At 40.5% G+C, this 16226-nt stretch overlaps 2 protein-coding genes across 2 annotated transcripts; one reads left to right on the top strand and one right to left on the bottom strand.

Annotated features, from left to right (window-relative positions):
• Nucleotides 1-3518: 3518 nt before the first annotated feature.
• rab3il1 (RAB3A interacting protein (rabin3)-like 1) lies at nt 3519-8427 on the top strand. Its single transcript, XM_074678367.1, has 9 exons — nt 3519-3547; nt 3661-3756; nt 5483-5560; nt 5661-5891; nt 6282-6410; nt 6493-6605; nt 7103-7202; nt 7291-7357; nt 7442-8427. Exons 3-9 carry the CDS (start codon nt 5495-5497, stop codon nt 7525-7527), a joined length of 792 nt encoding a protein of 263 aa, XP_074534468.1. The 5' UTR covers nt 3519-3547; nt 3661-3756; nt 5483-5494; the 3' UTR covers nt 7528-8427.
• Nucleotides 8428-8457: 30 nt separating this feature from the next.
• epx (eosinophil peroxidase) lies at nt 8458-15592 on the bottom strand. Its single transcript, XM_074678377.1, has 17 exons — nt 15449-15592; nt 15282-15366; nt 14323-14413; nt 14068-14243; nt 13805-13937; nt 13512-13641; nt 13226-13432; nt 12722-13088; nt 12490-12650; nt 12161-12419; nt 11906-12076; nt 11559-11796; nt 11270-11481; nt 11036-11200; nt 10801-10884; nt 9220-9316; nt 8458-9090 (listed from the first exon to the last, which is right to left on the bottom strand). The coding sequence occupies exons 1-17, from the start codon at nt 15464-15466 to the stop codon at nt 9033-9035; spliced, it is 2652 nt and encodes an 883-aa protein (XP_074534478.1). The 5' UTR covers nt 15467-15592; the 3' UTR covers nt 8458-9032.
• Nucleotides 15593-16226: the final 634 nt, after the last annotated feature.

Genomic DNA, 16226 nt, shown 5'->3' with positions numbered 1-16226 from the left:
AAGAATCTGGTGGAATTTGCAGAAAACAATTTGATTTCTACTTTATATAATTTTTTTTAAATTCGCATAAAGAAGTGTCATTTACATTGTATACTGGGCCTGACTTTAACCTTAAACTGTCAGAAAAATCTGCAGTGAAACAACTTGAAAATCACCACAGAGGTAGTTGAGGTCATGTTGAACAAGAATCTGGTGGAATTTGCAGAAAACAATTTGATTTCTATTTTATATTATTTTTTAATTTCCTAATAGAAGCATACATTACATTGTATAATGGGCCTGACTTTAACCTAAAACTGTCAGTAAAATCTGCAGTGAAACTACTTGAAAATCACCACAGAGGTAGGTGAGGTCATGTAGAACAAGAATCTGGTGGAATTTGCAGAAAACAATTTGATTTCAATTTTATATTAATTTTTTAGTATGCATAAAGAAGCGTCATTTACATTGTATACTGGGCTTGACTTTAACCTAAAACTGTCAGAAAAATCTGCAGTGAAACTACTTGAAAATCACCACAGAGGTAGGTGGAGACATGTTCAAGAAGAATCTGGTGGAATTTGCAGAAAACAATTTGATTTCAATTTTATATTAATTTTTTAGTTTGCATAAAGAAGTGTCATTTACATTGTATACAGGGCTTGACTTTAACCTTAAACTGTCAGAAAAATCTGCAGTGAAACTACTTGAATATCACCACAGAGGTATTTGAGGTCATGTTGAACAAGAATCTGGTGGAATTTGCAGAAAACAATTTGATTTATATTTTATATTAATTTTTTAGTTTGCATAAAGAAGCATACATTACATTGTGTACTGGGCCTGACTTTAACCTAAAACTGTCAGAAAAATCTGCAGTAAAACTACTTGAAAATCACCACAGAGGTAGGTGGAGACATGTTCAAGAAGAATCTGGTGTAATTTGCAGAAAACAATTTGATTTCTATTTAATATTAATTTTTTAGTTTGCATAAAGAAGCATACATTATATTGTATACTGGGCCTGACTTTAACCTAAAACTGTCAGAAAAATCTGCAGTGAAACTACTTGAAAATCACCACAGAGGTAGTTGAGGTCATATAGAACAAGAATCTGGTGGAATTTGCAGAAAACGATTTGATTTCTATTTAATATAATTTTTTTTTAATTTGCATAAAGAAGTGTCATTTACATTGTATACAGGGCTTGGCTTTAACCTTAAACTGTCAGAAAAATCTGCAGTGAAACTACTTGAAAATCACCACAGAGGTAGTTGAGGTCATGTTGAACAAGAATCTGGTGGAATTTGCAGAAAACAATTTGATTTCTATTTTATATTAATTTTCTTAATTGGCCTATGGAAGTTACCTTGTATTGTATACAGGGCTTGGCTTTAACCTTAAACTGTCAGAAAAATCTGCAGTGAAACTACTTGAAAATCACCACAGAGGTAGTTGAGGTCATGTAGAACAAGAATCTGGTGGAAATTGCAGAAAACAATTTGATTTCTATTTTATATTAATTTTTTAGTTTGCATAAAGAAGCATACATTACATTGTATACAGGGCCTGACATTAACCTTAAACTGTCAGTAAAATCTGCAGTGAAACTACTTGAAAATCACCACAGAGGTAGGTGGAGACATGTTCAAGAAGAATCTGGTGTAATTTGCAGAAAACAATTTGATTTCTATTTTATATAATTTTTTAAATTTGCATAAAGAAGCGTCATTTACATTGTATACTGGGCTTGACTTTAACCTAAAACTGTCAGAAAAATCTGCAGTGAAACAACTTGAAAATCACCACAGAGGTAGGTGGAGACATGTTCAAGAAGATTCTGGTGTAATTTGCGGAAAACAATTTGATTTATATTTTATATTAATTTTTTCAAATTTGACTTCAAATTGTCAGAAAAATCTGCAGTAAAACAACTTGAAAATCACCACAAAGGTAGTTGAGGTCATGTAGAACAAGAATCTTGTGGAATTGGTAGAAAACAAAAAACAAAAAACAAACAAACACACAAACAATATATATATATATATATATATATATATATATATATATATATATATATATATATATATATATATATATATATATATATATATATATATATATATATATATATACACATATATATATATAAAGGTTTTTCTGACCAATTCAAAGAATGTTTTAATGACCAGTACATGTTTTCCAAAAAATGGTATAATAGCAAGTGAAACACATTTCTATACAGATTCCCACGTTTCCGAGATGTACTTGAATGCACCACAGAGCCACTGTAAAGCTTTACCGTACAAAGAGGTTCAAATGCGCACGCGAGTTTTACGCGTAGATAGCGCGACTGAGTGTTTCCAAAGCGCAGCTGGCGTGACCGCAGTATCAGACGACCGTTGGTGCTGCTGCTGCCGTTGTTGTCGGTTGACTACGTCAGCGTCCGCATTCCTCCGCCGTGATTTAAAACAGCTGAGATTACTTTAACAGAAACTAGCCGACGTAAGGTCAGTTGGTGCAACATTTGTCATCAAAAAGGACACAGGAGGGGTGAAACTGACAGACACCGACGGGGAGAGAGGTGTATCTGTTGTCCCGGACACTGACAGGGTAAGGGCGGATACAGCGGAGGGAAACCTCCTGTTAAAAGTTACTACTGAGAGCTAACAACAACTAGCCGTCTATGTTGACAGAAGGTGTTAGTATCAGTATGTTTAAAACGCTTTAGAAACATTCAGCGACATTTAGTGGACATCTAATGCTGCTTTCACAGAGACAGGGGGTCAGCATGAAGTGTTTTTCTGGTTATAGGGGTCAGTGAGGAAGATATGTTTAATATCTCAGTCTAAATTGATGGGTAGTTTATTGAATATAGTTTGATATATGGGGGGCTTAACAGTAATCTTCATGTTATGTGTTCTGTCCCATTAACTTTGTCATGACCTAGTTTGTAAAACTGATTCTCTTATTACAAATGTGAGACTTTGACTGTGAAACACATAGCTCCTTAAAGAGGTAAACTAGGTAAACACATATTTTTGACTTCATGATAACTCAGTGGATTCGTCCTGCTTATGATGAGAGTCACTTCCTGATTCCTACTAATACAAACACTTAAAACTCAAGGGTGCCAAGGTAATGGGCTGTGTCCAAGACAGATTTTCACATCTAAGATCTGCACTTGAGTTGTGCTTTAAACTTTTATATCTGTAAACTAAGATACCAACAAAACAAGGCATGCCGTGACCAGACATATTGCAGAACATTTTATTAACATCACACCCACCTGATATCTTAAACTGTCCAAATATGATCAAAATACTGGATGTGAAACCTCTGAGCCCAGAATAACAGCATTGATATATGTCTGCTTCTTTGAAGGTTGGTAGATCTGGATCCAGAACCAGACTCCAGAGTGGAGGGGGTAGGCCAGGTCCGTCCAACTTCAGGAAGAGACCATGGCAGCCTCTCCAGGCTCCGCAGCTCCTCGCTGGAGATCAAAGAGAAAGAAATCAGAGAAAAGGGCTCTGAGATCCTCAGGGAACAGCTGGATGCTGCAAAGAGGGTGTTGTAACCTACTTCATGCTGACAAAGAATTGTTTGACCTGAAAAAGAGTTGACAATGCAAAACTCATCGTTGCTGAATATGATTGAGACACTGTCTCCTTCACATTTCAGGAACTGAAACTAAAGGACAGAGAGTGTGAGCGTCTGTCTCAGGTCAGGAATCAGCTGGAGCAGGAGCTGGAGGAGCTGACGGCCAGTCTGTTTGAGGTAAGCAGTAATCATTGCTCTCTGATGAGTGTGCTGTAATTTTTGGCTCATGCCTGAAAACCTGATGATGAGAGAGGTGGCTTGGTGCTTTAAAGTCAGTATTTGCTTTGCACAGCAAACATTTGCCACACGCCAACACTGTAATGTATCACTGTCTTTGGGACAGGGAACCCAAAGATGTACAAGGAACTTTGGGAAACAGCAGCAGAAAAAGTAAAATCTGATTTTTTTTAATAATACATCAAACTACCAGTGGATCAATAATGATGCAAGAAGGAGTTGGAGTTACCACTGGCTGTAAAATTCCCCTCTAAACTCAACCCTGTGTTGCCTATTACTTTATATCCTGGACCCATATTTACAAAGGTTAATTTATAGGATATTATTTTACTGGTATATCAAAGTTTCTAAAAAACAATCTGTCATGATCTGCTGAATCAATGTACAACAACATACAAAGGCCCAAAACCTTCTGTGGTTGAGACTGAACTTTTATTCTTCGTTTCATAGCATAACATGCATTTCGTTTTCAAATGAAATATTCACGGTTGTATACTCACACACTGTAAGTTAAATATTCTTTCATTTACACACATTTTAAAGCTAATAAAAATCTGTTAATTGAAGGTCGGAAACTTTGAGCTTATAAATAGACTTTTTCTATTAACTGAGAACAAGACAGACATAATTTTACCAGACAAAAAATGAGGGAAAGGAAAGCCCGTTCTTTATAAATTGACATTTTTAGATATCAGTGTTTTTTTAATTGAATTTAAAACCAGGGAGGAGATGCTGAGGCAGTTTGATATATTCATTAAATAAAGCTGGTCAAAAATTACACATGCACAAATTGTGAAAAAAGGCCGCTACCCAAGCTTTTAATTATGTAAAAAAAAAAAAAATCTGATTATTTTATTTATTTGTTTATTTATTTATTTATTTTCAGTCGTGTTACAAGTGATAAGAGTTGATTTGCGTAAAAAAGTGCTAGTAGGGGTGCTGGCGCCTGGTGGTCTTCATTGTGGGAGGTAAGCCCTCGCGTGGGTGGCATGGATTTTACTCTAGCCTGTGGCACCTTTACTGCATGTCACTCCCCGCCTCATATCCACTGTCCCTTCCTCTCAGATTCAAGCATTGGCTGTATGATATATGTTAGTCTTTTCCTGATGCAGACTAATGAAGCCAATCATGGGTGGGGCCCATATTGGACATGCTGACTCGGGAGGCAGGCTCTAAGTACTAAGTCTCCATACTATCAGCTATAGGTCCATCACAGGAGCTGGACCTCTGATTGGACCAACTCGTCATCTTAATATCTACTAAACTGCTGAATTAGAAGAAAAATCACTCTGAACCTGAAAGGCTGAAAATAGGTTTTATGATGCTGTAAAAGGCTGCTTCTTTGGCTTCATGTAAATGTGGTTTACAGTCTCTCTGCAGTCATTTTTAAACGGGTGTTGCCCATTGGATTAAAGGCATGAAAAGCCCCCCAAAAAATCTTTATCACAAGTGACTTTTTTTTGCCAAATAGAAATGTTTTCTTACTCTTTCAGTTCTGATTATATTTATGTCGCTCTATTATAGTTAATTATTGTTTATATCAAGTTGGTTCTGACAATTCTGCTTTGTGAGTTCTGCCCCAAACTAGAAAGTAAGCCTATCAAAGTTATTGAAATGTAATCAACAGCTGTGGCTAATCTGACTTTTCTGACCCCTGTCACATCAGGAAGCTCACAAGATGGTGAATGAAGCCAATGTCAAACAAGCAGGAGCAGAGAAGCAGTTAAAAGAGGCTCAAGGAAAGGTGCGTGAGTTTTCACCTTCCTCTCTCCAGCACCATGAGGGATTTAGTGAATCTTTGTCTCATTTTTTTGTTTACTGTGATTCAACTTTCTCTGTGTCAGATTGATGTTCTACAAGCAGAGGTGACAGCGCTCAAGACTCTGGTGTTGACTTCAACACCCTCTTCACCAAACCGCCAGCTGCATCCACAGCTGCAGTCTCCAGGAACCAGAGGAGCGCACAAACATATAGGTCACATCCGTAATAAGAGTGCGAGCGGTGCCTTTCCCCCTTCACCAGGAAAACCTGACCCTTCAGTTTCTAACCAGCCTGGAGCCAAAGAGGACAGAGAGGTAACTGGGATGCAGTTTGCACATGAGTGTCCTTACTCCTTAAAGTGTGTTTCTCACGCTTGGTGCATTTCCTCTGCTCTAACTTTTCATCCCTGTTTGAATCTTTTGCCCTGACTCTCAGTACTAACTCCTCCTTGAGCTTTTCCTCCTGTCTGTCTTCTCTCAGCCTGCTGTTCCTGCTCTCCTCTCTCTGATACTCTGCCTGGTTCCTGGACAGTCTGTCAATGTGAACTTTGACTCTTACTGGCAGCAGCAGGGAGAGGGGCTAATTACAGACAGCAGACAGGTAACCAGGCCGGATATGTATCGAAATGAATCTGGGCAATAAAAAGAAAAATCACACATTAAATCATGAAGCAGTTAAATGATCTAAAATGTTTGTGTTTGCAGATGGACTCCATTCTGTATGCAGAGTTCTTGATGTGGAAGGAAAAGCCGAGTCTCGACCGCTCCTCTGCCTTCGTGAGTCGCATCTACAGGGAAGACATTTGCCCGTGCCTCTCCTTCACCAGATCTGAGGTCAGAATCTCCCTGCGTCCTCTGTGTCATGTGCTCATATTTCACAGTTTGTGTTCACATCACTGATTCGTGCCGTCCACAGCTTTCCCAGCTGGTGCAGAGTGCTGTGGAAAACAACTCTCTGACAATCGAGCCGGTGGCTATGTCGGCGTTACCCATGGTTAAAGCCTCAGCTGTAGAGTGTGGAGGCCCAAAGTGAGTCATCAAACTCTGTGCCAGCTCCTTGCTCATCATTCACTTTTCTGTTTTCTTCTTTGATGATTAATTTTTATTAAAACTAAGGGTTTCACTGTCTCACCACAAACCTGTGAGGGGTGTAATCAGTGGGCACATTTCTCATCACTGTCTTATTTCTAAATATTTTTTTCCAGTGGCTTTAGAGCAGCAATAGAGACGTAAGTCCTTACAGGAACCAATAACTTCTTAAGCTTTTTCACTAACATCAACACTGCTGCATGACACGAAGTCTACCTATCCAGACATGTGTAAACATACCCTCAATGTTGTGACTTCTGCATGTGTCTGGGTGTATTTAACTGAAAATGACTAACTTTCTCTGATTGTGATCGTACACCGTGCTTTTGTATGTCATTGTTTGGTCTTTGTCAAAGTCAGGACACAGATGTTTCATGGTGAACTCCTGGTGTTAGCTGCCGTCACACAGTAACCATGATTTTTTCTCCTGTCTGTAGAAAATGTGCATTGAGCGGCATGTCACGCCTCTGCCGACACCGCATCAAACTTGGAGACAAGGGGAGCTACTATTACATTTCTCCTTCTAGTCGAGCGCGGGTAAATCTCACTCTCGACTTATATCTGTTCTCTTCGTTAGATGCACTTCAGCTCCTGTCACAACCCTGTCTCTGCTCCTCCCATCCAGATCACAGCTGTTTGTAATTTCTTCACATATATCCGCTACATCCAGCAGGGCCTGGTGAGACATGATGGTGAGTTTCCTCTCACATTTTTCATTTTCTTAACGTGAGTTTCAGGTCAGGACAGTAATGTATCTCGTCTTGTTTCCTGTGCAGCGGAGCAGATGTTCTGGGAGGTGATGCGTCTTCGAAGGGAGATGACTGTGGCCAAGTTAGGTTTCTACCCCACAGACCAGGGCTAAAGAATCAGGGTAGTGTGAGCTGTGGTAAAACTGTGGTAAAAAAACAGATCTTGGAAGCTTTTTAGTAGAGGCTTGAACAGCATCAGCGCTGCAGCAGAGATCAGTCAACAAGGGAGGTAGATAAGGCCTGTTTTTTTCTTTTTGGTTTGTTTTGCAATAGGATAAAGAATTGATGGAGGTAACACTCAAAATGTTTGGGAATCCCACAACTTGTCATGGTTTAAACACACAATATTCAATGTATCATGTCCCTGGCATGGAGGAAAGATGAGGAAAACAAAGGAGGCACTCTTTAGAGATTTTATACCTCACATTTCACAGACTAAGTCACGGTGTAGCTCTGTTATAAGGTTGACAACATCCATGTTGCTTCATTTGAGTTGTTTTTGGATGTACATATTTTTATTTTTTATTCACAAGAGTTGACTTTTATTCAACATTTTGTTACAGTATGACCTTAACTTTATCTATGCACCTCCTACTCCAGATGCCTCGAATTAAAACAGAGGCTGAACACCATCATGTTACCCCATTGAATGCATGAACAATGAAAAAGCAATGACACCATACACATAAGAGAGTTACAATTTAAAAAAGCTTTAATATAACACAAGTGATTCAATACTCATAACTGTTATCAGGGTAGTTTTTTTAGAACAGTATGAATATTCACATCAAAAGCCATAAATGACTTAACATGAATGCAGTAAATAGCCATAATGATGCGTTTTGATTGTACCTCACAGTAAAGATCTTTTATCAAAAGGACAGTTTTAACAGAAAACTGTGTCTTGAAGATAAACAGAAAACTTTTGTTTCAGAAAGTGCAATATCAGCTTCTACGCCCCCTGTAGGGTCTTTGTGGTTCCTGATCTCAGAGTACTGGTGTAAACACTCCATTAAAGACAAGCCAGTCAGACTGTCTTTGTCACCTTTGTACTGTGTGCTTTATTGGCTCCCCTTTGAACTCAATCTGATAGCAGACGAAATAATCTGCTGGTTTTTCCTTCAGGTCTTTGTGGAACATAAATGACTTTGATTTGAGCGTGACCTTTCTCCCTCTGCACAACATTAATCCATCTAAGGTGAATCCAGGTCATCACCAAATGTTGACCAGCTGCCCTGACACAAAACGCTCCGATGGTTACCTCACAGATTCGTACGCAGGAATCAGGGCACTAAGATTACATCCTGCTCAGAGGAGCTTGAAGGTATAAAAATCTGTTTTTGGTTCCGACATTCCAGAAAGATTTTAGTTTCCGGATAGAGAGGTCTTATGTAAGGTTGCTATTCTTTTGTTATGCCCTCATCAGACTGATTACTTCCTTTAATATTACAGTTTGATGTAATGAATGAACACTCATTGTGATCAATGAGACAAAAATGTGTCAAGGGAGCCAGGATGTGCATTAAAAACAGTTACATGTTATTATCTTAAGAGGCAGAGACACCGATGACAGTGAGATGTTTTCATCAAGACACAACATCCAACAAACCCTGCCAAACTAACTTTTCCTCTGACAACATTGAGCATTAAGAAACTCTTCTTTCTTCGGGAAATATCTGCAAAAGAGACGTTTTATTATTCACACTTTAAAGACTTCAACACTTTTGTCACCTTCAGTATTTATAATGAAATTTTATGTTTGAGAACATGTAATTTATCAGACATTTACAGCTTTAGTGACTCACCTTCGATAACAGAGCATGATCACCAGCAGCATAGCCCCACCACCGATCACTACGACCACTGCAGTAACCACGGAGACAGTCGACAGTGAAGAGGGTTCTGGGGGTGTTCACAAAAGCAAAAAAAATGTGTGGTGCTTTAAAGCAAAGGTGCAAAACAGCAAATACCTGAAGAAATAATAACTATAATAAAATGATGATATTAATATTAATGATAGCTTTATCTATACAGAACTTTTAACCCTATGATACCAAATGTACCATATTTGATATCTGACTCTCAAAGACCTCAATCTCATCAGCATGATAACGTTTCCTAAAAAACTAGTTTTATAAAAATAAATACATGTTTTCTGCCCCCTTGAGGATCTTCATTCCACAACAGGCAGCTGAAGTTGTATTTGGGGGCTTTTAAAAATGGCTGCTCTCATAAAATCATCCAAATACTTCATTTTCACGAAGTCATTGCTAATTTTCAAGAAGTTGCAGTAAAAACAACAACTAAATTGTTACTTGTTGTTGTTATTTTTCAAATTGAGTATGTTTTACATTAAAAGAATGCATATTTACCAAAAGCTTAATAAAAAAATGCCAAAACTGTCAAATTTATCAAATGTAATTAAAAAAATATATCATAAATATAATTATATAGCAATGCTTTTTCTGTTAGTTTGTTTAAAGGGTTGAAAACATCTCAGCTCACTGCAATACATACACATACAAATATATAGTCAAGGAGGCCGATAACGGATATTTGAAGCCGATATTACTTTGCAGTCAAAGTAGAAATATTGGTGTCAAAATTTTGAACAATACAAACTCCAACACTTAACTTCATTCAAAAACCTTTAAGCATGAGTTAATTAAACAGCTCCAAGGCTTAGCAGCATGGTTTATAAAGTTAAATTTAAACAAAAAAAAAAAATAGCAAAAGTTTTCTACAGTAAATAAAGTTTTCCCAAGTTTCAATGTAACGCCAATAACTGTAATAACTGCACTGCTGATTGGCTGTTTCTCAAGCCATGGCTGTGCTTATAACCAATCAGACAGTACTGTGGGTGGGACAATACTGGAGACTGAGTAATGACTGCAGACAGCGGAGCAGCTGCATCAAAGCCGCAACAACATGGTTTTAAATTTGTTTCTTATCGGCCTTCAGATAAAAAACAAAGGCCGATGCCGATATAGAGAGCTGATATGCCTCAAAATGCCAAATATCGGACCTGATAATCGGTCTATCCCTACTTATGAATAAACAAATCAATATTTACTACCACATTAACACACAAATGTAACAAAAATTGGTACCGTTGAGCACGATACTGATTGCCAGGTACTGGGCATTGGTACCATATTGTTTCAAATGTGAAAAGTACCCATCCCTAATCAGGGACACACCCTCAGAATTTACAGTAAACACACAAAAACAATGGCAGGAGAGGAGAACCCAAGAAGCATAAGAATCCTACTTCATAGATTGAGACCACCAGGACCAGAGATAAGGAAGTAAAGAAGGAGATGGAAATGCTTAAAAAGATAAAAACATAAATGAAAAAGTAGATAAAAGAAATTATCTTAACCAACCTGAACAAATGAAGGAGCCTGGTGTGTTAAGACACTCCAGGTTTTGTGGGCAGACAGAACTTTGCTCCTCACATTCATTAATATCTGGGGTCAAAAAACAGCCAGCAGTGAGATTTTCATGTTTTAATCGACACATGAAGATGCAGAAAGAGAAGAAACCAGAAGTTTCATCTAAATGGAAACTTTGAGTCTTTAAAGTAGAAAGAGAGTCTCATCACCAGTTTAATCTTTGTACCTTGACATGTTGGAGGTCTTGGGTTCCACCCCAGGCTGTTTGGATCACACCTCACAGATGAAGAACCCAGCAGCTTGAATCCAGCGTGACACTGATACAAAACCTCAGAGCCACAGAGCAGAGAGTAGCCAGACTGGATCCTAGGAATGGCTCCACAGCTGGGATCTGGAAGAGGGAGGTCGATGGGTCAGTGTGACACACAATACAGACTCTGAGTCTTTTCATTTGACTCACCTGTGTCTGGTTCTTTCCAGGGGCTGAGGTCGAGGTGCGGGATGAGTGGGTGTGAACAGGCCAGCATGTCCTCTGGTGTCTCAGTGCGTGAAAAGGGGTCAGCGGGGACGTGGGTGATGTGGCTGTTGTCACAAATAACTCGGGCCAGAGAGACGGTGTGGAGGTGCATTCTCTGGGTGCTGGTGAACACTCCTTCCCTCTCCCACCAAAACCTCGGGAGACAGCGATTAGTTTAGATTCCTCTACAAAACCATAGTGATGATTTTACACTCAGAGTGTTTAGTCTTACCTGTCTCCGTCTCGCAGTGCTCTGAATTGTTTTGCCAGCAGACAGGACAGGAGCGGCCCGACTCGACCTCCAGGCAGAGCGGGTTCAGAGATGGCCCCCACCCACACGTCGATGTTGTGGGGTGTCCCGTAGAGGAGCTGGAGTTTATGAGCCAAAGTGGAGTTACCCAAAATTTCAGCTAGCTCAGAGGTAGTATTTGGGACAGATAGGTTGCAGAATTTTCTCCATGAGCTGTATCCTGTTTGGTTGAGATGGATCAGAAAACAAGAGATTAAATAAGCTACTGATTTGAGATACTCGTCACAAGATTTAATAGCAACATCTTTTAGAAGTGAGGCGACTCTTACCTGGCAGGCCGTGATCGCGGCCCCTCTGGAGGTTAAGGGCCCCAAGGTCCAGAGGCATCCCCCCCTGTGCCTGAAACAGCCTCTCCGTCAGCTCCTCCACCATCATCTGACCTGGAGTCTGAAGCTTGGCTGGAGACAGCAACAGTCCACGCAGCACCGGGTCGATACCACCTGACACACCAGGAGGAACAAAAAACACAAGTGAGTGATTCCTAAAGAGCTTTAATTCAATGCAGGACAGAAAACCTGTTTTACCTTCCTGTACAACCCTCCAAGAAGCAAACAGTGAGTGATGCAGAGGTAGTGGGGCATGCTGGGAGTCAGCAGTGTATCCTGGTCCCAGCCTGTTCACCACAGGCTGCACGGTGACGTGAGCAAAACGAAACGCAGCAGCTGCAAAAGCGTTAGCGATGCTGGGATCCACCTCAGGATTGTAACCTTTATACGGAGGTATCAGATGAGATGTGGTTTTCTCACCGAGGACCCGCGGCAGATAGTGCTCCCATGTTAAGATCTGGAACAAGAAAGAGAGCAGGTTCCAGAGCTGAGACAGCTCACAAAGCCAGAAAAGATCTGATGCATACCTGATGAATGGCTCCCATGATTTTGCGAGCCTCCTGATAGAGGGTGTCGGGGCTCCAGTGAGGGTTGAGGCGGTGCAGCTCTTTGACCAGCCGGTTGTGCTCTCTCAGAAACAGAGTGTGCAGGGCGATCATTCCCAGATGCTCATTGGCTCTTGAATCACCTGTGAGACATCAACCATGAACAACAAAACCAGAGACACCTGCACAGATTTCACTGCATTCACTTCCTCACCAGCATGAAAGCAGGATGTGGTGTTCTCCTGGTGCGCGGATCTGTCCCATGACCCTGAAGTGGTGGAGTTTCGGGGACCACATGGATCCAGATGGGCCTGCAGGCGTGGCATGAAGGGCATGTAAGCCAGCTCTTGGTCTGAGTGCTGGGAGTTGAGGGCCATCTCGCCCAGAAGAGAGGATTGGTTTCTCAGAGCTGAAGCCAGGTTGGTGGAGCTGCCATACACCATGCTGGCGTCCACAAAGGAGGTGATGGCGTTGAGCTGCTCTCGCTGCCGGTGAGACAAAACTCCAGAGACACAGCTGGGAGCTGAGCGGAAGAAAGGCATACAGCTCTGGACACCGTTGCGAGGATCTGACACAGGGATCTAAGAACACAGGAGTCTTTCAGCATTGAGGAAAATCAGTTTTTAAGTTTCACCAGTAAAATTAGTTTCTAAAGATTTGAAGTATTTCATGTAATAATCCCAAAACATGAATACATGAGTCTCTCAGGAATCTACACCTGTATGGGGAAGCAGGGTGTGTCTCGGCTGCAGGTGCGAGTACAGTCAGCTCCTGTCCTAAAGGCAGCTGTGCTGGGACTCTGCGGTGTCAGCACTAGGTCGTGGTCTATCCACTGCCCCCACTCCACCAGGAGGTGAGACAGAGTGGAGTCCAGAGAGATGTTGTCATTGTGGGTGAACAGAACTTCCTGAGACACCAGCCGCACCTGCGGACACCAAACAAATCCCTGGAGTTCCACATTTGACAGAGCAGAAGAGGAAAGAGTGCTGCTGCAGGAGTCTTACAGGAGGCAGAGAGGTGTTATGGTAGGTGTGATCTGGATCCCAGCCTCTTGGCATCCCCCATGGGTCCTCGTATTCTGGAGGAAGCCAGCGGGAGTATGGGATGTTTGCAGCTCCCCATCTAGGATGCCGTCTTGTCAGGAGAAGAAGACAACAGATTGAAAAGTAAAAAAAATCCACTTACATGTTTCTCAAAATGTGCAGACACTCACATTTGCCTGGTTTCATCTGGGATGTTATTTTCCTCACTGATCATGTTTGTAAGGGTAGTAATGTTGAGTGTGCTGAACACTCACCTGTTGTTACACTCTCCTGTGATGGATCTGTAGCGCTCGGACAGACAGCCAGACTCACAGCTGGGTGTTTGCAGCTCAACAGAGCAGCCGGTCGCCTGCAGCAGATTCTCTACATCTGCTTCACTGAGCAGCTCTGAGAGGAAATACATTCAAATACAGTGATCACATTAAAAAACAGCTAAATATAAACCATGAAACTAGAAAGAAGACAAAGGAATAAGTCTCCGCTGAGGAAAAAAGCATCATTGTTGAATAAATAGTACCATGTGGGCGGGGCTGCACCATGGTGTGAGTATACACCATCTCTCTGATCAGTTCCACTGTGTTGTCCAGCAGCTCTGCAGCCCAGATCTGTGCCCTGGTTCTGGTTTCTGTCTGCTTAAACTGAGCCAGCAGATCACTGGGTCTCAGTGCCCCCTCAGAGAGAGACTTCTTCACCCTGGAAAACATGAATCTTTATATTTATGTGGCCAATAAAATTTGTAATAAGCCTGAGTTATGTATCATCAGATTTACACCTTTCACTTGTGCGCCTGTAAGCAGCATCAGTCAGCTTGATGGCCCTCTGAAAAGCCTCCTCCATAAACACAGATCCTGGATATACAGCTCCTGAAAAAACCATGAACAGAAAAAAAACCTTCAAAGATTACTTTCTCAGTATCTTATGGAGGCCCTGAAGTGCAAAACACAACAAGAAAATAAGACAATCCAACAACAGAAAAAGAGACAACAAATATAAGGATACGATAATGAAAAGGAAATGCAAAAACAAAAAAGGAAAGATACAAAAAAAGAGATTGCAATGACAAAAAAGTGAACATGACAACCAAAAAGAGAAAACGACAACAAAGGGAATGTGAAATAAAGAAAAGAACTAAAAAAATGACGACATAGAAAAGAGAATATGAAAGAAAAAAGAAAACATAACAACCAAGAAAAGAACAAAAAAAAAAGAATTCAACAGCAAAAAAGGGACTTGAAAAAAAGAAAATACAGAAAAAGACAATACAGAAGAGAATAAGACTAAAAAGAAAACACCTCAGCAAAAGAGAAAACAAACCACAGTTCCCACAACGATAGAAAGAAAGCAAAAACAAAAAAGAGGATATGACAATAGAAGAGAGAATGCAATAACAAACAGAACGTGGCAAAAAAAAGAGAGAGAAAATACGACAAAAGAAAACATCACTACAAAAAGGAGAATGTAACAATAAATGAAAGAGCAGAAAAAAAGAACATACACAAACAAAAAAAAATTAGTGAAGCTTTTTCGTTCAGTCAAAAAAAAAAAAAAAAAAAATAGACAAAAATTATAGTCACCTGCAGGTGCCTACCTTTCCTTTTTTGTTTTTCTGGTTGCATTTTTATATTTTGTCTTCTTCTTTTTTAATACAAAAAACTCATTTTAACTCTTACTTCAGGGTTAGTGTAGTTCACAGTGCCTAGTCTAACCAGCATGATCAACATTTAATCCTACCTGAGGTGTTCTGGGAGGCTCCATCCAGTGAGGCATGCTCAGGGAAGGAGAGAAAGAGAGCCAGTCCAAACACAGAGACAGATACCTGAGACAGAAACACATCTTACTGAAGAAGACTGAACAAGTGATGTAAACGGATTGGAGTGAGCAGTGCAAATGTAACTCACCTTGAGTGTTGTGTCCATTTAGAGTATTAATACTGTCCGGTCTGTGAAGACGGAAATCACTCAAAGATCAAGAAAACAAAGTCACAATTTGAGCATCTTTCCAAAGCGCTGACCCTGGCTCATCTTGAGAGCCAACCTGGAGGGTGCATGTGTGTGTGTGTGTGTGAATTCAGACATGGAGGTGTCCATTTATACACAAGCAGCAAAGCCAACAGGTATGTGCAGAATCCTCTTATCTGTCCTTCTGGTGACAGGAGCTCTACATCAAACACTGGACTCACTGCCTCGACCTAATAACCTTTCAAATCAAATTTACTTCTGTCCTTTCAGCTCTGATGACAACCCTCTGTCAGGTCTGGGTCATTTCAGCTCAATTAAACTATTCTTCCCCACCGTGCAGCATGTATACACACAATATGCAACATCAAATGTCCAAAGGGCGATTCTATTAAGAGTGTTTGTCTTTGCCACAAGTTAGAAACTTGATCTGATCGTCCCTTTGCCAATGACACAGGGGGGGAAGGAGGGAGGGGATTTGGGGAAATGAGAAGAAGCAGGGATAAAGATAAAAGTAGGCCAGGATCCAACAGAAAGGTTTTAATTAAATCACAGTGACGTGTGCGATGACACTCCATGTTTATGTCCACTGTTATCCCAAATGTGAAGGTCTTTCCTCTGCCTGCTTCTCCCCCCTTTGATGCTCCAGGTGTGTGATAGCATCAAGTGAGTCATCAGTCCCATTTCAGTACGTTGTTATTAGTATTATCTCTGTTGTCCC

The sequence above is a fragment of the Halichoeres trimaculatus genome, unplaced genomic scaffold, assembly GCF_033239565.1.
Source record: "Halichoeres trimaculatus isolate MK-OKI-2021-1 unplaced genomic scaffold, fHalTri1.1 fHalTri1_scaffold_10, whole genome shotgun sequence".
NCBI lineage: Eukaryota > Metazoa > Chordata > Actinopteri > Labriformes > Labridae > Halichoeres > Halichoeres trimaculatus.
This window is presented reverse-complemented; position numbering and strand designations above follow the sequence as displayed.